This window comes from Bos taurus, chromosome 11 (assembly GCF_002263795.3).
Source record: "Bos taurus isolate L1 Dominette 01449 registration number 42190680 breed Hereford chromosome 11, ARS-UCD2.0, whole genome shotgun sequence".
NCBI lineage: Eukaryota > Metazoa > Chordata > Mammalia > Artiodactyla > Bovidae > Bos > Bos taurus.
In genome coordinates this window covers 67,439,335-67,460,559 of record NC_037338.1, presented here as the reverse complement: position 1 = coordinate 67,460,559, position 21,225 = coordinate 67,439,335, and the positions used below count along the sequence as shown (strand labels likewise).

The following is a 21,225-nucleotide window of genomic DNA, read 5'->3' as shown; positions in this document are numbered from 1 at the left end:
TGAGGAGACAGATCCAAAAAAATATTGTTAAGACAGATGTCAAAGTGCATACTGCCTATGCTTTCTTCTAGTTCTGTGGTTTCAGGCCTTACATTTAAGTCTTTAATTCACTTTTGAATTTATTTTTGTATGTGGTGTGAGAAAATAGTCCAGATTGATTTTATTACACACAGCAGTACAGTTTTCCTGACACCACTTTTTAAAGAGGCTGTCTTTTCCCATTGTATATTCTTGCCTGCTTTGTTGTAGATTAATTGACCATATAAGCATGGGTTTATTTTGGGGCTCTTTATTCTGTTCCATTGATCTGTGTGTTTGTTTTCATGCCAGTACATAGTGGTTTGACAACTGTTGCTTTGTAGTATGGCTTGAAACCCAGGAGTGTGACAACTCTAGCTTTGTTCTTCTTTCCCAAGATTGCTTTGGCTATTTGGGGTCTTTTGTTTCTTCATACAAATCTTAGAGTTATTTGTTCTAGCTCTGTGATATATGCCATTGGTATTTTTATGGGATTGCACTGAATCTATAGATTTCTTTGGGTAGTGTAGTTATTTTAACAATATTGATCCTTCTAATCCATGAGCACAAAGTATCTTTCCATTTGTTTTGTTGTTTTTGATTTCTTTCATCAATCTCTTATGGCTTTCAGGGCTTTTTCATCTTTGATCAGATTTATCTCAAGTTATTTTATTCTTTTTGAGACAGCTATAAAAAATGTGATTGTTTTATGAATTTCTCTAATAGTTCACAATTAGTATTTAGAAATGCAACATATTTCTGTATATTACTTTTGTATCCTACAACCTTACTAAACTCATTTCAGTTCAAATAGTTTTTGTTAGTGTCTTTAGAATTTTCTGTGTATAGAACCATATCATGCACAAATAGTGACACTTTTACTTCTTCCTTTCCAATTTTATTTGGATTCCTTTTCTTTTTCTTTTTTGATTTTTGTGCCTAGGACTTCCACTTCCATGTTAAAAAAAAAAAGAGTGGCAAGAGTGGGATCCTTGTTTTGTTCCTGATCTTCCAGGAAATGCTTCTAGCTTTTCACCATTGATTATGATGTTGCCTGTTGTTTGTCATACATGGCCTTTATCATGTTGAAGTATGTTCCTTCTATGCTCACTTTGTGAAGAGTTTTTATCATAAAAGGATGTTGAATTTTGTCAGAAGCTTTTGCTGCATATATGGAGATGATCATATGGTTTTTATTCTTCGGTTAGTTAACATGGTGTATTATGTTGATTGATTTGTGGATACTGAACCATCCATGCATTCCTGGGCTAAATCCTACTTGATCATGGTGTATGATCCCTTTTAACCTACTGTTGAATTCAGTTTGCTAACATTTTGTTGAGGACTTCTGCATTTACATTCATCAGTGATAATGACCTATAATTATTTTTGTGGTATTTTTGTCTGGCTTTGATATTAGGTTGATGTTACCCTTGTAGAATGAGTTCAGAAGTATTCATTCATCTTCATTTTTAAAAAATAGTTTGAGAAGGATAAATTTCTTATTTTAATTTTAATAGAATTTCTCTGTGAAACTGTGTGGTCCTAGAGTTTTTTGGTTGGAAGTTTTTTAAAGTAATGATTCAGTTTTACTACTGGTAATTATTAGTCTGTTCATTTTTTATATTTCTTCCTGATTCAGTTTTGGGAGATTGCACATTTCTAGGCATTTATCCATTTCTTCTAGGTTGCTCTTTTATTATCACATAATTGTTTGCAGTACTGTTTTATGATCCTTTGTATTTCTCTGTTGTCAATTGTACTTTCTCTTTTTTGACTTATTTATCTGGATCCTTTCTCTTTTTTTCTTGATGAATTTGGTTAAAGGTTTGTCAACTTTGTCTATCTTTATATAAAAGAAAAAAACCTCTTCTGTTGCAGAAAAAAAACATTTTCTGTTGCTTCCTAACTCTCTATTTTGCTTATTTCCACTTTGATCTTTATTTCTTTCCTTCTAATGACTTTGGGTTTTGTTTGTTCTTATTTTTCTAGTTCCTTTAGGTGTAAAGTTAGATTTTTTTTTAGATGTTTTCTTGTTTTAATACATTTTAAATATGTTTATTTTACCATCTTTTTTAAAATGCTCCCTAGTCATCTTGCTTGTTCTCCTTTTTCTTTCAACTATTGCCATATGATTTATCATTTGGTGCTGTGAGCCCATCTTCAGAGGGAGTTATGGCTTCAGGAGTGGTGTAGGTTGGACTCGATGTATACTGCCTCAGCCAGGGCCACAGCAATCAGGATGGCCACAGACACATTGTGGTGCTTCTGTATTATGTGGTTGGTAGAGCATCTTACCTTACTCCCCTGCCTGCTTTCCTGAATCACTGAGCGCCTGTCCCTGTACCCATTCAATGTGTGTTACAGCCCCTGAAGCCTGATCTCTACAGGTGGCTCTGCTTTTGCCTGCTTTCCAAATAGGAAAAGGAGTACGTCAAGGCTGTATATTGTCACCCTGCTTATTTAACTTATATGCAGAGTACATCATGAGAAAAGCTGGGGTGGAGGAAGCACAAGCTGGAATCAAGATTGCCAGGAGAAATATCAATAACCTCAGATATGCAGATGACACCACCCTGATGGCAGAAATTGAAGAAGAACTAAAGAGCCTCTTGATGAAAGTGAAAGAGGAGAGTGAAAAAGTTGGCTTAAAGCTCAACATTCAGAAAATGAAGATCATGGCATCCGGTCCCATCACTTCATGGCAAATAGATGGGGAAACAGTGACAGGCTATTTTTTTTTTGGCTCCAAAATCACTGCAGATGGTGACTGCAGCCATGAAATTAAAAGACGCTTGCTCCTTGGAAGGAAAGTTATGACCAACCTAGACAGCATATTGAAAAGCAGAGACATTACTTTGTCAACAAAGGGCCATCTAGTCAAGGCTATGGTTTTTCCAGTAGTCATGTATGGATATGAGAGTTGGACTATAAAGAAAGCTGAGCACTGAAGAATTGATGCTTTTGAACTGTGGTGTTGGAGAAGACTCTATAGAATCCCTTGGACTGCAAGGAGATCCAACCAGTCCATCCTAAAGGAGATCAGTCCTGGGTGTTAATTGGAAGGACTGATTTTGAAGCTGAAACTCCAATGCTTTGGCCACCTGATGTGAAGAACTGACTCATTGGAAAAGACCCTAATGCTGGGAAAGATTGAGGGCAGGAGGAGAAGGGGACGACAGAGGATGAGATGGTTGGATGGCATCACCAACTCAATGGACATGGGTTTAGGTAGACTCTAGCAGTTGGTAATGGACAGGGAGGCCTGGCATGCTGAGGTCCCTGGGGTCACAAAGAGTTGGACACGACTGAGCGACTGGACTGAACTGAACTGAACTGAACTGAACTTCCTGGTGTCCTGTATCTATATCAGTACTGAGATCACAGCCTGAAGATCTCTCAGGCCTGGAGCCCTCACAGCTTTGCCTTCTGCTTAGATTTTGCATTCCCTTTTTGTTTCCTGTACCTGGGGGTTTTCCTCATTCCTTTGAGCAAGACCACATGTCACAATTTTTACATCATATTTTATGCATAATTTGGAACCACTGACCAGAAACAGGTCACCAAATTGTTTTAGATTCCTAAGTGGTTGATTTATTTTTAAGCAAAGGCAAGGAAAGCAGGATGGATATAGGTATTAACCTATGCTTTTTATTTTCTGGTTATATTTATCATCTAAAAATATATGTAAACAATTTCAACACTTTGGCATTAATACGTCAGTGGTTTATTTCTTAGTGCAATACATGTTAAAGGGAATTCATAGCCATTTAAAAAAAGTATATATATTTGCTCTATAGCTTTAATTTTTTTATTATCCATCCAAAGGCTTTGACAGTTATGTTAATATATCTCACTATAAATGTAATTTTTTTGTTATTTTTTACTTAACTATTTTTCTTCACATAATCTGCTACAAATAATACATTATTTCTTGAAGACTCCAAGGCTTATATAATAAAAACCATAGCTTCATTATTGGGCCTTCAATTAGTCATTTTTTGATTAATAAGGGAATTCTATTCTCTTTTTTGTTATAAAATGTAATGCAGTATTTAGGGAAAAATCTTGAAAGAGGAAATATATACTATAAAAATGAAAACGTAATATTTTAAAACATGATCTGGAAGTGGAAAAGGAGAATGGGAAAAATAAGAGAATCTGAATTTGTCTTATTTTATGGGGACAACTCAATAAGATACTTACATTCATAAAGTTGACAGAAAGATGAAGAATTGAATATGTTGCACTTTAAAATTTATTTATCTTTTCTGTCCTCCGTAGTTTCTTACTTTACTGAATATAAATGAACAGATGAATTAATAAATACAATTTTTTAAAAAAATTTCAGTATTTCCCCCTTAGCTAGGATATTTTTAGTAACTGTTTGAGTTCAGGAGTGTTGCTTGTGGCATATAATATGGTTGAGTCACTGCCTTTCTCTTGTCCAAGCTGTCAGTGCTTGTGTTGAAAGCATAATTAGGTTTGTGGTTTAAGCTAAACCCAACAGCCTTTATTTCTTTTAAAATATGTATTAGGTGAACAGACTGTGCAGGTGTTTGCAAGTTTATATTAGGAAAGGAAAAGAAGCTAGTTTTCCAAGAAATAAAATTTTATGGAGAAGCTGGAAAATACGTGTTTAAAATGTCATTCTATAAATCCATCATAAAAAATTTGCATTTTTTTGTTATCTTAGTATAGAATCTCTGGGTAACCTTTCAAGCAACAGCAATGCTATACTCATGGCCATGCATCTTCAGAGAGGAGTTGGTTCTAAAGGCTTGCTTGTCTGGGAAGCCTTCTTTGGAAGGTGTTGATGTCTTTTGAATTTAATCCTCAGGAGTTTCTGATCTTAGATTTAAGATTAAGAGGAGAGAGGGAAGGTGGACTTGAACATCACAAATTAAAGGAGGAAAAAAAAAAATGGAAAGATTCTGCAGAGGGTGCATGTCCAACTTTCACACTATGACAGGATACTTGAAAATGTTTTCAAAAAGCAAGTACTTTCTGGATACGTGAGGGCATTTCTAAGTATTAGGAAAAAATAACTGAATATTTCAAATCTCTGCAGTTTCTCCATATACAGGAATTCCAGATGTAAAGAAACCATTGCATATCTTTGTTTAAATATTCATATGGGTTTTGAGATGCTAAAGAGGGAAAAAGGCATACCCTTCAGTTCTTCCTTTTTAAAAACAGGATAGTAGCTACTCCACAATGCTAACAGGAGGACAAAACCAGTGTGAAAGGTCAATAAATGAGTATGCTCTCCATCTTCTTTGTCTTTCTACCTCCTAGGGCTGTTGTGGTAAAAAGATGTGAGGTATTTAATAGGTCCTAGCACTGTAGAAAATACAGTATATGATTGCTGTTTACTGCTGCAGATACTGAAACAGTAATTATCTGTGGGATGAATGCCAGATGTAAATAATAACAGGGACTCCTGGCCATCTGTCTTAACATAACCCATCTGCCCCCATCTTTCCTGGACAGTAATCTGAGTCACACATGTCTTTAACTTCCCTACTACAAATGTCTTGTGAATGTGCCAATGTTGTGATAATTCATTTTTCCCATGAAATACACTTAGTTTTACATCCATCTTTCTGTATCTCAGGTCAGGTATCTCCCTGATGAGATTTTTTTGGCTTTTGGTTTACTCAGAATTAATCAATTTGGAACACCTATTGTTTTCCTCTTTTTGTTTGGAGAGTCCTGGTATCTCACTAAGCTCCAATGTGGAGCTTTGTAAGCCCCAACCAGTCAGGGCCACCACTGCCACCTGAGAGTTTGGAACTTGGTACAGGTATGCTGGCGGACTGGGAAACAAGTACCCGCTGCCTCTCCTCATGGGAGCAAGGGGACCGCAGGGGCCAGTTATGCCCTTTGCTGGCGGCCTTTCTGGCAGGGAGGACCCTTCTCTGTAGTTTCCTGGGTGTGGCTTTTCGGGGAGATAGGCTGGGAGCTCCCCCTTCCCAGAAGCCAGCAGCAGAAACCCCCAAACTCCGCAAGAACTTACTGAGCGTGACTGACTCGTTGATCTTAAAGCTGCAAAGGACCCTGTCCACGTTGCGGGCGTGTCGGAAGCCATTCCCTCTCACGACTACTTGAAATGATTCTGAAACAAAGAATAATGACAAGACACCTTAATTGACTGCACAGCGTTAACCTTACATTTCCCATCTGCCCTGATTTAAGGCACTTGTTAACTATTCATCAGGCTTAAAACATTCAAAAGCAGTTCAAGCTGGGAAACAGGAGCATCCATGAGGGAGCCTTTCACCACCTAATCACTACCTTCTCACTAGTTGTCCACAGGAAGGCACAGACTTCTTACTTTAAATTCCCACCTTGGCTTTGCCTTTACTGTTCGTCCTCCCTGGAGTGCCTCTCCCTCACCTGTGTCCTGCAAACCTTACCCATCTCTCAAGTCGTGGCAGTTTTAAAACCTGTGATGTCTGCCGCCAGCAGGCCTCTTGTATCTCTTTTATACATTGGATGTGGAGGAAAGGATTTCTTTAGAACTCAAGGTGCCTACGGTTTTTGAAGACCACTGTCTTCTGGCATTCACAATCTGCCCTGAATAGTGCAGCATGTGACTAGGTATCGTTTGCCGTTGTCCTTTTGTGTTTTCTTCCACAGCTAGAAAAGCATTCCTTTGTGTTTAGAATTTGTTTGACAACAGTTTCAGCTCTCCTGTCTCTGCAGGGCACACAGTAGGAAAACCTAGTGTTAGGTGGGAGTAACTGTACTCACCAGAGAAGACAAGTCTTGTTTATGGGTGGCCAGTTGTCAAGCATTTCCCTTTTGAACTGACATAGGTCCTAGTGCGGTTAATGCTCTCTTCTCTCCAAATAGAAGAGCTAATATAGCTCACTGGCCTCTAGCCCTGCATGTTAATTTCATGTTGGCATAATTTATGCTGAATTAACACAATATCTTCATAAAGTAAAAATAATGATCCTCTTACTAAGGGGAAAAAACAACTAATTAATTTATTAAATGTTTAGGAATATTTGCTTAAGTTTGATGGTAACTAATAGCCAATACTTCATTTTCTTTTATTTTTGTCATCCTTTTGTATATAAAAATTGGGGCATGGGATAATGCTGTGTGGCATTAAAAAAAAAGAAAAAGCCTAAAAGTTAGAAGTCAAAGTATAATATTTGTGAAAGTGGATTTGGCAGTGTAAAGTTTCAGATGGAGATTTTCATTGGAGGAAGAATGGAATTAAAGGACTAGCATAGGGGACTCTTCCAAACTTTAATAAATGGCATGAATGTATGTCACCTTCATTCCCAGGAAACTCATTTAGGGGTCATGTTTGCCAAGAGAATAATAACTGATATCAATTGCTCCCTCTTTGTGTGCCAGACTCTGTACTAAGTGTTGTAAATGTCTGATGTCATTTAAACCTCACTACAGGGAGGTACAAATGAGAAAAACAAGCTTAGCGAGGTTAAATAGCTGGTCCCAGATCACACAGCTGGTAGTGAGGATTAGAACTGGAATCCAGGTCTGTCAGGTGTCAAGTGTCATGTGCTTAGAACTCAGCCATGCTCTTTACCATTATGCTAAAATTAATCCTCAATGTCTTGTGACATATGACTCATTTGGAGATTAACACTGTGATTTTTTTTAAAGCTTACTTTCTTTTTATTTTGGGCAGGTTTGCCCGTTTTGCAGGTAAGTGGAGCTGGCCTGGCTGGGAGGCGGAGAACCCAAAGTAAAGGAAAGGAACCTAGAGGCACCAAGTGTGCCACAAGGAGAAACAAGTTAGCACAGAGTGCTGTTGAGAGCTATGAACGAACTTCACTGTAAGGAAACTGAATTGTAAATGACTTGCCCAAGATCAAGTAATCTGTAATTGGTGAGCAGCAAAACTGGGTACTAATATATGAGTATTCACTGCCTTAGTTTTGAACTATATTAAGGTCATGGGCACATGGCTTTTTCAGATCCAATTACCAGGCTACCTGATGTCAGCTATGACTGTTTTGAAACAATGCACGAAGAAGAATGCCAAATTCTCACTTTGTTCCTTATTACATACCCCAGACTGGGAGGCCCATCTATATGGTCCCCTCTGACTCCCCAGGGTGGGGGGCACTGGCCTGCTGTGTTCTTCCCTCAACCAGCTGAGGATTCAAGCCATCTTTCTAGTTCCTCCAAACTCTGTCTTTGTAATTTTTTATTTGGCTTCAGTGGCCAGAGAAAGTCAAGATTTTGGTGGTAACAAACAGGGGCTTATAGTCTGGGGATGTGATGAGGAACAAAGTAGTGAGAGTTTTCTGTCCTTCTTCTTGTATTGTTTCAAAATACTCATAGCTGGCATCATGAAGACAGGTAATTAGTCTCTGTTAGCTCAGACAGTAAAGAGTCTGCCTGCAGTGTGGGAGACCTGGGTTTGATTCCTGAGCTGGGAAGATCCCCTGGAGAAGGGAATGGCTACCCACTCTAGTATTCTTGCCTGGAAAATCCCATGGACTGAGGAGCCTGGTAGGCTACAGTCCATGAGGTCACAAAGAGTCAGACACGACTGAGGGACTAATATTACTATCTCTGGTTTATTTTCCTGTGGCCTTCTTTTTGAAATGCAAAAAGCTACAAGGGGTGGTCTGCAAAGGGAGAGCTCAGGAAAGGTAAGCACCAGGTACAGGATGTAATTAGCATAGAGTTAAGGGGCAATACATGCAGGATGTAACTCATGCAGAATAATTTACAGAGTGTCAGGTTAGTTTGTGAAAAGCAAATCTAGTAACAGACTACAGATTAGGAATAGTTAAAAGTAAAACTAGGAGTGATCAACTCTTTCAGGTGTGTTTATATTTCTTCCCTGACCTGTTCACTGTTCTCTTTCTTTGTTCTCAGGAAAGGGAAAGAAAACAAAAACTAATTCCTCTATTTTCCTTTTCACTGCAACAGTATGAGTATTAAGAATTTAGATATGCATGTTGATACATAGATAGGATTGCTAAATTTAGAAGGATGAACTAAATAGTTTTCTTTATTTTTTTCTTTTTAAAAAAGTTTATATTATTTTTAACACCAAAAACATTTTGCATTGGGGTATAGCCGATTAACAATGTTGTGATAGTTTCAGGTGAACAGCAAAGGGACTCAGCGTTTTCTTTCGATGCCTGCCTGGCATGTGATCGATGACACTGTCGGTTCAACAAGCATTCTGTTAAGTGCCTGGCATTGTGGAAGAATCTTATTGTACAATATCTTTTTATTCAGTTTAGCCTTTAGAAACTCATTTCTGTTTTTAGTTTGAATGCTAGACATCCAGAAATCTGCCATTGGATGTTTCTGCTGATTCAAAATGTTTTCTGCCTCACTGCTGGGCCTACTTCTCTTATTTCCTCAAAGATCAGTGGAAGGAGAGAAGATGCTGGAAATGTAGGCCATGTGCCAAGTTCTCTTCTCTTAAGGTCATATCCTAGCCTTAGCAGTGCTGCTGAGGGGTCCTCTGTAAGAGAGGATGTCTGTCTGGTTGGGCCTGGCACACCCTCAGGGTATTAGGAAGAAAGACATCAGGAATCCATGAACAGCCACAGTGGAAACCAAACAATTTAACCCCCAGGCCTGGGGAGCAGATGGAGGAAATGATGCTCTTGGAGGCACACCAGAGCAGAGGCCAGATGCCACCCTGCCTGGTACAGTTTCTGTGATAGGATGCACATTTGGTCTCCAGAACAGCCCAAATACTGACCCTGCAGCCTGACTGGAATGTCAGCCCTTCACACGTAGAGGTTATGTAACAAAACCTTTGTCAAGTGGATCTGCCAGCAAGTGAGACCAGGACACACCAGAACCAGGACATACTGATTGAATTACACTATTCACAAAGCCCTAAACCTACCTCTCACAATAAGTACATCTAAGGTTTTTTTTTTTTTCAGTTCAGTTCAGTTCAGTCTCTCAATCGTGTCCAACTCTTTGTGACTCCATGGACTGTAGCACGCCAGACCTCCCTGTCCATCACCAACTCCCAGAGTTTGCAACATGAATGTTGGGTTACAGCTCCTACAAGAAGTGCTTAGAGATTGGAAAGCTTCAAGGAGGACTTTCTACCAGGCAATGATCTTTTACTCCATCTCTTTACATATTCTTTAAGTTAGCTTTAAGATATATATTTATTATGACTTTTTGTCACTTTATTCTCAATTATAATTTAAGCTTCCTGATGGGAGAGGCCATGATTTCTTTTTCTTTATAATTTTGGGCTGTGCCTAACCCAGGGCTGAGTCAGCATCAGTCTGCTGCTGCTGCTAAGTCGTGTCAGTTGTGTCTGACTCTGTGTGACCCCATAGACGGCAGCCCACCAGGCTCCCCCATCCCTGGGATTCTCCAGGCAAGAACACTGGGAGAGGGTTGCCATTTCCTTCTCCAATTCAAGAAAGGGAAAAGTGAAAGTGAAGTCGCTCTGTCGTGTCCGACTCCTAGCGACCCCATGGACTGCAGCCTACCAGGCTCCTCCATCCATGGGATTTTCCAGGCAAGAGTACTGGAGTGGGATGCCGTTGCCTTCTCCCAGTGTCAGTCTAAGCTCATTTAATGAATGGATAAATGACCTCTTGGGAGAGAAAGGGAATAAGGGAAGGAGAATGTGGTCATTTATTCAGGTACCAGTCAGATAAAAATCCTGTTTATTTTCTGAGGCTTAATAAGGTCATTGAATGAGAAGATGCCCAACATCATTAATTATTCAGTTCAGTTCAGTCTCTCAATCGTGTCCGACTCTTTGCGACTCCATGGACTGTAGCATGCCAAGCCTCCCTGTCCATCACCATCTCCCAGAGTTCACTCAAACTCACGTCCATCGAGTCGGTGATACCATCCAGCCATCTCATCCTCTGTCGTCCCCTTCTCCTCCTGCCCCCAATCCCTCCCAGCATCAGAGTCTTTTCCAATGAGTCAACTCTTCGCGTGAGGTGGCCAAAGTACTAGAGTTTCAGCTTTAGCATCATTCCTTCCAAAGAACACCCAGGGCTGATCTCCTTTAGAACTCATTAGTTATTAGGGAAATATAAATCAAAATCCCTCCACACTCTCCAGAATGGCTGTAATAAAAGAGATGAACAATAACAACTGTTGGTGAAGAAATTAGACCCTCTGTACCTTGCTGGTGGGAATGTAAATTGGTGCAGTTGCTTTGTAAAATAGTTTGACAGTTCCTCAAAAAGCTAAACCTAGAATTACTATATGACCCAGAAATTCTATCCCTAGGTATACACTCAAGAGACTTGAAAATGTATGTCCACACAAAAGCTTGTACATGAGTGTTCACAGTAGCATTATTCATAATAGCCAAAAGGTGGAAATAATGCAAGTATCCATCAAATGATGAATATGGTGTTCATACAATGGAATATTATTCATCCATATAAAGTAAGTTCTGACACATACTGTGATGTGGATGAATCTTGAAAATATCATGCCAAGTAAAAGAAGCCAGACACCCATTCCCTTTCATTTCCATATGAATAGCTCAGATTAGCAGATCCAGAAAGACAGAATATTGTCTGGCAGTTGCCAGGGCTGGAGAGAGGAAGAAATGGGGTGTGACTGCTTAAAGAGTAAGATTATGAATATATTCTGGAATTAGATAGTGGTTATAGCTGTACGACTTTGTGAGTATATCAAACATTACTGAATTGTGGAGGAAGCACAAGCTGCAATCAAGATTGATGGGAGAAATATCAATAACCTCAGATATGCAGATGACACCACCCTGATGGCAGAAATTGAAGAAGAACTAAAGAGCCTCTTGATGAAAGTAGAAGAGGAGAGTGAAAAAGTTGGCTTAAAGCTCAACATTCAGAAAACTAAGATCATGGCATCCGGTCCCATTGCTTCATGGCAAATAGATGGGGAAACAGTGACACAGTGGCTGACTTTATTTTTCTGGGCTCCAAAATCACTGCAGATGGTGACTGCAGCCATGAAATTAAAAGATGCTTGCTCCCTGGAAGGAAAGTTATGACCAACCTAGATAGCATATTAAAAAGCAGAGACATTATTTTGCCAACAAAGGTCGTCTAGTCAAGGCTATGGTTTTTCCAGTAGTCATGCATGGATGTGAGAGTTGGACTATAAAAAAGCTGAGTGCCGAAGAATTGATGCTTTTGAACTGTGTTGTTGGAGAAGACTCTTGAGAGTCCCTTGGACTGTAAGGAGATCCAACCAGTCCATCCTAAAGGAGATCAGTCCTAGGTGTTTTTTGGAAGTACTGATGTTGAAGCTGAAACTCCAATACTTTGGCCACCTAATGCGGGAGCTGACTCATTGGAAAAGACCCTGATGCTGGGAAAGATTGAGGGCCAGAGGAGGACACGACAGAAGATGAGATGGTTGGATGGTATCACGGACACAATGGACATGGGTTTGGGTGGATTCTGGGAGTTGGTGATGGACAGGGAGTCCTGGCATGGGTTCATGGGGTTGCAAAGAGTCGGACACAACTGAGTGACTGAACTGAACTGAACTCTTTGAAAGGGTGAATTTCAGGATATGTGAATTATAGCTCAGTTTAAAAAAAGAAAACTGTTAAGGTCAGAGAATAGATTGATAAAGTTATTCTATTCCCTCCTTTTTCTTTTTTTTTTGAAAATATGGAACACATAGTTTTGTGATGACCTCAATAAAGATCCTTTTTCAATCACTGGATCTGAAAATGAGATATCTGTATATTCACCATTTGCTCTGGTCACCTAAGACTTTTGTTGTTATCACTAACAAAATTATTGTTAGTGATATTTCTATCTTGTGAGTTAGTTTTAATTTTCTCTCCTATTAAATGCTTATTGTGACATGTAACATCTAAAATATAATATAGAGCTGAATGTTTATTAAGTGCTTTCTGATACCTAAATTACTCTGCTGCGTCGCTTCAGTCGTGTCCGACTCTTAGCGACCCCATGGACTGTAGCCCACCAGGCTCCTCCGTCCATGGGATTTTCCAGGCAAGAGTACTGGAGTGGGGTGCCATTGCATTCTCCTAGAAGATTCAAAAAAATTTTTATAGCTATTTACTTTTTAGTGAGGTATAATTGATATACAAGTTGTATGTAAGGTGTATAACTGAAACATTTTGATACAGTTACACAATCATGGGGCAATACCACAATCAAGGTGGTAAACACACCCAGCAGCCTCAGAAGTTTCCATGTTCCCCTTCATAATCTCTTCTTCCAGTCCCTCCCCATACCATGCAACCACTGATCTGTTCTCTGTTGTTATAGGTTAGTTTGCATTCTCTAGAATTTTATGAAATGGAATCATATGGTAAGTATTTCTTTTTGGTCTGACTTCTTTATACTCAGCATAATTATTTTAAGACTCATCCATAATTACTTTGAGGTTTATGCATAGTCTATTCCTTTTTATTGCTGAGTATTATTCGTTGTATGAAAAACCACAGTTGTTTATCCATTCATGTGTTGATGAAAATTTGAGTTGTTCACAGGTTTTGGCTCTTAAAAATAGACCAGTTATAAACATCTGTGTACAAGTCTCTGTCAGAATATACATTTCTTCTTTTCTTGGGTGAATACCTAGGAGAACAATGGCTAGGTCATGTGGTAGGTGCATATTTAACGTTTTGAGAGACTGTTAGAACTGTTTTCCGAAGTAAGAGTACCATTTTACATTTCCACCTTCTAAGTGTGAGTATCCCTCCTTCAAATAGAAATATCTTTGAATGGAAAAGAAGACAAGCAGAGAATTAAACAACTGATTCAGACGCGGTGCCTATGGGCCAGGCAGGAGCTTTTTGAAAGAAAATGAAGAGTGAAAGAAACAAAGCCACTTTTTGATTTTGCTTAAAAGTGTCTGGTTTAAGCTGCCTAAAAGTACCTTCCTTTGCACTCACTTGATCATTGTTTATTACAATGGGAAACAACAGAGTACAATAATACAATTGCTTCTCAAATGATGATGTGGGGAGCTGATGAAAACCTCCTTCCATTTCTGGAGGACAAAAGCTTCACATGAAGAGTAGCTGGCAAGTTGTATGCTTAATTCCAATGAGTTTCTTCCTGGAGTATTGCTTACATAGAACACTATGAGCTTTGACTGTGTGGATCACAATAAACTGTGGAAAATTCTGAAAGAGATGGGAATACCAGACCACCTCACCTGCCTCTTGAGAAACCTGTATGCAGGTCAGGAAGCAACAGTTAGAACTGGACATGGAAAAACAGACTGGTTCCAAATAGGAAAAGGAGTACATCAAGGCTGTATATTGTCACCCTGCTTATTTAACTTATATGCAGAGTACATCATGAGAAACTCTGGGCTGGAGGAAGCACAAGCTGGAATCAAAATTGCCGGGAGAAATATCAGTAACCTCAGATATGCAGATGACACCACCCTGATGGCAGAAAGTGAAGAACTAAAGAGCCTCTTGATGAAAGTGAAAGTGGAGAGTGAAAAAGTTGGCTTAAAGCTCAACATTCAGAAAATGAAGATCATGGCATCCGATCCCATCACTTCATGGGAAATAGATGGGGAAACAGTGGACACGGTGGCTGACTTTATTTTTCTGGGCTCCAAAATCACTGCAGATGGTGACTGCAGCCATGAAATTAAAAGACACTCCTTGGAAAGAAAGTTATGACCAACCTAGACAGCATATTAAAAAGCAGAGACATTACTTTGTCAACAAAGGTCCGTCTAGTCAAGGCTATGGTTTTTCCAGTAGTCATGTATGGATGTGAGAGCTGGACTATAAAGAAAGCTGAGTGCCGATGCTTTTGAACTGTGGTGTTGGAGAAGACTCTTGAGAGTCCCTTGGATTGCAAGGAGATCCAACTAATCCATACTAAAGGAGATCAGTCCTGGCTGTTCATTGGAAGGACTGATATTGAAGCTGAAACTCCAATACTTTGGCCACCTGATGCGAAAAGCTGACTCATTTGAAAAGACCCTGATGCTGGGAAAGATTGAGGGCAGGAGGAGAAGGGGACGACAGAGGATGAGATAGTTGGATGGCATCACTGACACAATGGACATGGGTTTGGGTGGACTCCGGGAGTTGGTGATGGACAAGGAGGCCTGGTGTGCTGTGGTTCATGGGGTTGCAAAGAGTTGGACATGACTGAGTGACTGAACTGAGCTATATACATCTGAGGCCGTCATTGTGGTAGCAGAAGAAAACTGTGCTTAGGCAAAGGATGCATTTCCTAAAGAGGAGCTACACTAACATAGGCAGGGCCAATCCAACATTGGGCCTATTCTCCTAATTACACACAGGCTAATCTGCAAAACTATTTAATTAGGAAATTTTAAAAAGAGTCTATATTGGAAGGGAAAGAGAATCATTTAAATGTAGGCAATGTCAAAGCTGGGGTTTCCCAGGTGGCACTAGAGGTAAAGAACTTTCCTGCCAACGCAGGAAATGTGAGAGATGTGGGTTCAGTCCCTGAGTCAAGAAGATCCCTGGAGGAGGGCATGGCAAACAACTCCAGTATTCTTGCCTGGAGAATCCCATGGACAGAGGAGCCTGGCTGGCTACAATCTATAGGGTCACACAGAGTCAGACATGACGGGAGCAACTTACCAGGCACACATGCAAAGTCAAAGGTGCTGTAAAGGCTCTCCACAGAGCAGATGACTTCCTACATGTTTTAGAACAGGAGCTGTAAATCCAGGGACTTCAGCACCATACTAAATGGCAACCATATGCTTGGCCTTAGTATAGGGGTGACAATGGGGAGAGGTGGGATAGTAGGTGAGTTGGAAAGAGTACATGCTTCTTTTAAAGGGAAGTTATTCCGTCTCTAATAATCATTATCATATGATAAATACAGGCCCAGTGTTGCTAGATCTGATTTTTCAATATGAGATGAAAATCTGAATTTTTAGGTGAAATCAGACTTTTAAGTGTTAGTAATAAATTTGTTTTGTTTTTTTTTAATTGCGGTGTGAATCAAAAAGAACATATGTGCAGACCAGAGAGGGCTTGTTGGCTGCCAGTTTATAACCTCTGGAACTGGAGGCTTTGGGGGACGTCTCTCTCTCCAAATAGTTTCACTCATTTCATTGAATGAAATTCTTTTTGATCAGGGCAGATCCTTACATCTTCTTCCCATTAAGACTTTTTGTTAAAATGCAAAATAGTTCCAAGTGTACTGGTCTCTTTAGCAATTAATAATCAGCCATTAATATCTTAGCGGACGTTGAATTAAGTCTTTAGAAACTTAAAGTTATAAAGGAAACCCAAAGGAGGAGTTCTCTGGACAGCATATGTTTACAGATGGTCATTCAGCTGTTGCTCACATAATTCTAGGGGTGGAAAGTTCAAACCATCTACTCCACTGTTGGAAAGCTTTCATTGTAAAAGTTGCATGTGTTAAGCCAAAATCTGCCTCCTTGAATTCCTCCCCAACCGCTCGGTGGTGGTCTCCTAAAGCTACATATAATAAGACCAATAAGTCCTTTCTGCATGGGAGTTCTCCAAATATCCTTGTGTTTCAATGCTTTGTCTAAATCTCTGTGGTCGCTTCAGTCCTTTCTCATCCCACAAGCATCTCATTAGCATCTCTTTGAGCAGATCTCTGCTATAGTACTTCATACATGGTTTTGTATTTTATCTGAACATATGACTATCTCCTAGAGAAGACTGAGAATTTCATGGGGGTTGGGACTCAACTCATTTTGGTACTCAAATCTTTTCACATTGTTTGGTACATAGTAGACACTAAGAATTGATGGAAAAGGAAAAAATAAAGGAGGGAGAGGGAGAAAGAAGGAAAGAAAAAAGGGAAGAAGGAAGGAAGGAAGAAGGAAGGAAGGAAAGAATCAGTGACTGGATTCTTAGAAGCTTGACTATCCTGCGTGTTCCTGTAAATGGACCTTGAGTGCTTGTTTGGAGGTTGTAGCAAGGGAGCACAGCTACTTGTATATCCTTGACTGAAGAATGGACTACAGTGCATGAAGCACTATAGCATTCATGAACTACGCATGAAGCACTATTGCAGAAGGTTATCCTCTTCTACTAAGCATACAGCTTCAGAAGGGACACACGTGGGAGGGAGGGAGGGGACACCTGTCTAGCCAGCCAGATCAGCTCAGTCAATCCTGTCTATCAGTGGAGTGACAGATATCACAGCCAGGCTGCCCTCACATCCTGAATGAATTATTAAATGCTTTCTAGTTCCATCTCCTCTTCTATTAAGAACATGTGTCAATGCTATCCTTAAAATATGGGACTTGGAGCCATGGTCTGAACTTGGAATAGCACAGCATGGAATTAGCTCTCTTACCCTGGACACTGGATGGCTACTGATGCACCCTAAGATGGCATCAGCTTCTTTTTTGTCAAAGGCATTCTTGTTGGCTCTCAAGATAGCTATGCGTCTTCTTGCTTTTTTCTTTTTCTTTGCACAAAATGTTACTAAGTCAAGTTTCTCTAAACTTGCTTGTATATGAAACTGTTTGCAAGTTCAACATTTTATATCTGTCCTATTAAATTTCACCATGTTATTTGCAGGCCAACATGGAAAGGTCTGTGTTGGATCTCAGTTTTGTCGTCCAGTGCGTTGTCTCACTGCCTCACTCAGAGCTCGGTGTGCTGTCAGAATTATGCCTGTTGCTGAGTTGTTGGTGAAAGCCAGCAGAGATCACTGTCTTGGGGGAATGCAGTCATCAGCATAGAGTGTCTTGAGCGGACAGGCCTGGGTGGGGCTTCACAGGAGGGGGTGCTCTGGCGGCCAAGGAAGGGAAGTAATTCAGAGAGGCAGGGGAGGGGGCTGAGAGGAAAGGTTTTGGATGAAAGCAAATTCTATCTTCTTCACAGGGTTCAGTCTCAATATTTCCTTGTTTACTTTCCCCTTCAGTACATATTGAGTTAGTGAATCATTTTGCAGATACTCTGAACTCTATATATTTCTCCAATTTTCTTTCAGTAGAGAAACACTTGTTGTTTAGTTACTAAGTCATGTCTGACTCTTTTGCCACCCTATGAACTGCAGCCGCCAGGGTCCTCTGTCCATGGGATTTCCCAGGCAAGAATACTGGAGTGGGTTGCCATTTCCTTCTCCAGGGATCTTCCTGACCAGTGGATCAAATCCACGTCTCCTGCATTGGCAGGTGGATTCTTTACCACCGAGCCATCAGGGAAGCTCAGAAAAACATACAGGCATATTTTTCTCATCTAGGTATGACGTTATCAACATTCTCACATTGACCTTCAATCCTTATTAAAATGATACTTATGATAATAATATCACCTTGTTTTGTTATAACAGTTCATGATTTTTAAAGCACTTTCACATAAATCGCCGGATCCTCGCAGTAGCCTAATGAAAATTTCAGACGGGGTATGCCTGGGTCTACTTGACAGGAGTTCATAACCACGGGGAAGTGGCCCCCAATATTTCATGAAAGCCAGGCTTACTCCAAGAATGATCAGAGATAGACCTTTAAGAGAATCCTTGGAAGAACTTTTGGAGTAGGGATATCTTATGAAAGTTTCATTTTCTTCTTAATAAAGTTATTCTCTAATCAACATGCTTTAACCCTAATGATTCTAAGTCAAGAGAGGTGGGAGCTTGCCTTTTCAAAACATATGACTAGGTCTATTGTTGTGTCTTGTGTTAATTTTTTTCTAAGAGATAAAGGAAATGGGGGGGCAGAGGGGGAGTTGGGGGTTAGCAGATGCAAACTCGTATATACAGAATGGATAAATAACAAGGCCCTACAGTATAGCACAGGGAAATATTATCCTGTGATAAACCATACTGGGAAAAAGTATAAAAAAGAATGTATATATATACACACAAGCACATATATAACTGAATCATTTTTCTGTACAGTAAAAATTAACACAACATTGTAAATTAACTATACTTTAATTAAAAAAGAAATAAAATAAATAGAATTGGATAGTTTACTCTGATATGGGAAACTATTGTTTATAAAATATGCACTATTGCATTTCAGTCAGAGATATAAAAAGTATCCAAAGGAAGATTCTTTGGACTGGATTTACCAGAGATTTGCCTATTTTATTGGTCAAAGACACAGCTCCTGGCATAATTTATCAGTTAACTTGTTTTAATTTGTTTAAATTAATTAATGCATTTTAATCTTTTTTCTTGTATTTTCCTTAGCTTTAAAAATATCTTTTACTCAATTATTTTTCTTTTTTGTTTAATAAGAAACAGACTAAAAACTGAATTTGCTAGGATTAGATCTTGTGGATCTTGATATTTCTGTGACATATTCATTATATTTATATATGTGGGCTTTTTATTGTCTTGAACACCTTGATGGCAAGTAAAGTAGATTTTGGTTTATTAATCTTTGATTCAAGAATTATTTAATAAGATATTTTTCCATTGTCCAACCGGTTGAGATTTTGTGGGTTTGAGGGGTCTTGTTCTGTCTTCGGCTATTTCTAATTTTGCTTCATTTTAAATTGGCAGTTCAAAGGTCTGATAACTTCTTGAGATTAGGTGAAAGTAGTTGTTAATCAGGGTCAAATGAGCAAAAATTGGTGCATTGTTTATTGAAGGAATATATGAATCAAGGCATTCGGTCAACATTTATTGACCACCTATTAAGTACCATGTACTCTGAGGCAGTGGGAAGTGGAGAGAAAGATTTCTTCTCTGTCCCTAATAACCTTACAGGAAGGGAACTGATTATGCTGCTGAATTAACAGAATTCAGTATTCATTGTCTTCAAATGTTCTGATTCAATACACGGTTGCAAAACATACAGTAGGATTGCTAAACTGCAAGTCTGGGTTGTTTTTTCATGAATGAGATAATTGCACAATTAAGGAACTCCCCTGTTTTCTAATTGTTTTAAAAGAAAGGAATGATAAAAATTGTGGAGGCAGATTTACCTTGGAGCTAATGAACACTGGTTAGGCTCCTGGCACTGGGTTTCATGTAGTCATATGCTTTTGTAAATTTGCAAAAGTAAGATATTTCAATTCTTTTTCTTAAGAAGGTTTTCCTGGACCTGTCTTTGTGCCAGCTACATATGTTGCTGCCATCTGTGTTGCCAGGTAGCAGTGTATTTAAAGGTCAACAGATACTCTTTGTTGATTGCTTTTCTTCAGGAAATTTACACACATTTCTGAATAGTCAGTACCCAAATACCACTAACAACTTTGTATGTTTACATATATCCTTAGTGTTTTGTTGTTGGTTCATACTATTCAGTACATCTAACTCCTTGAAAGTGTTTCAGCTATTCTAAAATATAGCCAAGAAACTAGAATGAAATCCTCAAGGAATTACCTCACTTATATCAATAGAATATGCCATAAAGAATAAAACTGTACAGTTTTTGAAAAAGCTGGAAAGTTCTTCCTCACTGCTTACAGGGTTGCATGATATATTTTCTATGATAAATTAATAATTGGCACTTGGTATTTTAGGAGACTAGAAAGATTATGTCAACAGTGAGGTCTCAACAGTGGAAGACTCCAGGTCCTAGAGCACCAGGAAATAATGGAGAGAGTTTATCCTTTTCGAATCTTGAGCACCTACCACAGTGCCTGGCATTCAGTAGGTGCCTAACGGTACTTTTAAAATAAATAAAAGGAGAATGATGGGGAAACTACCAGGAATTGTACGAGGAGAGCCAGCACGGTTGAAGCTTTAGGCAGTCCATTATAATACAAAACAACAACAAGACCCCAATTTTGATCAGTCAGAAAAAATACTGTGACCCAGAGAAGGGTGATTCTTCGTTAAGCAGAGGTTTGCTGCATTAATGATAAAATTATAATGGCTCTTTATGGGGACAACTGGAGCTGCCTATTGACATTCTGTAAGGGCTGGCAGACGGGGCGATTAACTAAAATGAAAATATTAGTTATGGAAAGAGGTTCAGCACCAGTTAAACAATTAAATATGTCAACATTTCAGAGGTGGCCTATGATCACTGTGATGTGATGTAGGGCTGCCATGAAGATGAAGGGTTAAGGGGGTATTGGTAGCGGTGTGTGGGAATCCAGTATTTCTGTAATATTCCTATAATTAGTTTCCATGAAAGGAGAGAATTTGGATAGGCTTTTTCAAACTTTCAAACAACTGACATGTTGTTTATTTATTACCTTTTTGCCCCAGAAGCAAATTTAGCAATTTCTACTCCTTTTTTCCCCCTCCCCTTTTGTGCCCCAACTCCCTTCTTTGCTACTGATGAAGTAACTGTGACCTGAATTCAATATCTCATCATTCATGT

The 21,225-nt window shown here is 39.2% G+C and overlaps 1 protein-coding gene across 2 annotated transcripts in view; it reads right to left on the bottom strand.

Annotated features, from left to right (window-relative positions):
- ANTXR1 (ANTXR cell adhesion molecule 1) overlaps positions 1-21,225 on the bottom strand; it is a 258,211-nt gene that overhangs the window by 157,486 nt on the left and 79,500 nt on the right. For both annotated transcript variants that reach the window (NM_001206228.1, XM_059891504.1), the window contains one exon: positions 6,038-6,136. In NM_001206228.1, coding sequence (NP_001193157.1) covers positions 6,038-6,136 — 99 coding nt within the window. The remainder of the gene's footprint in view (positions 1-6,037; positions 6,137-21,225) is intronic.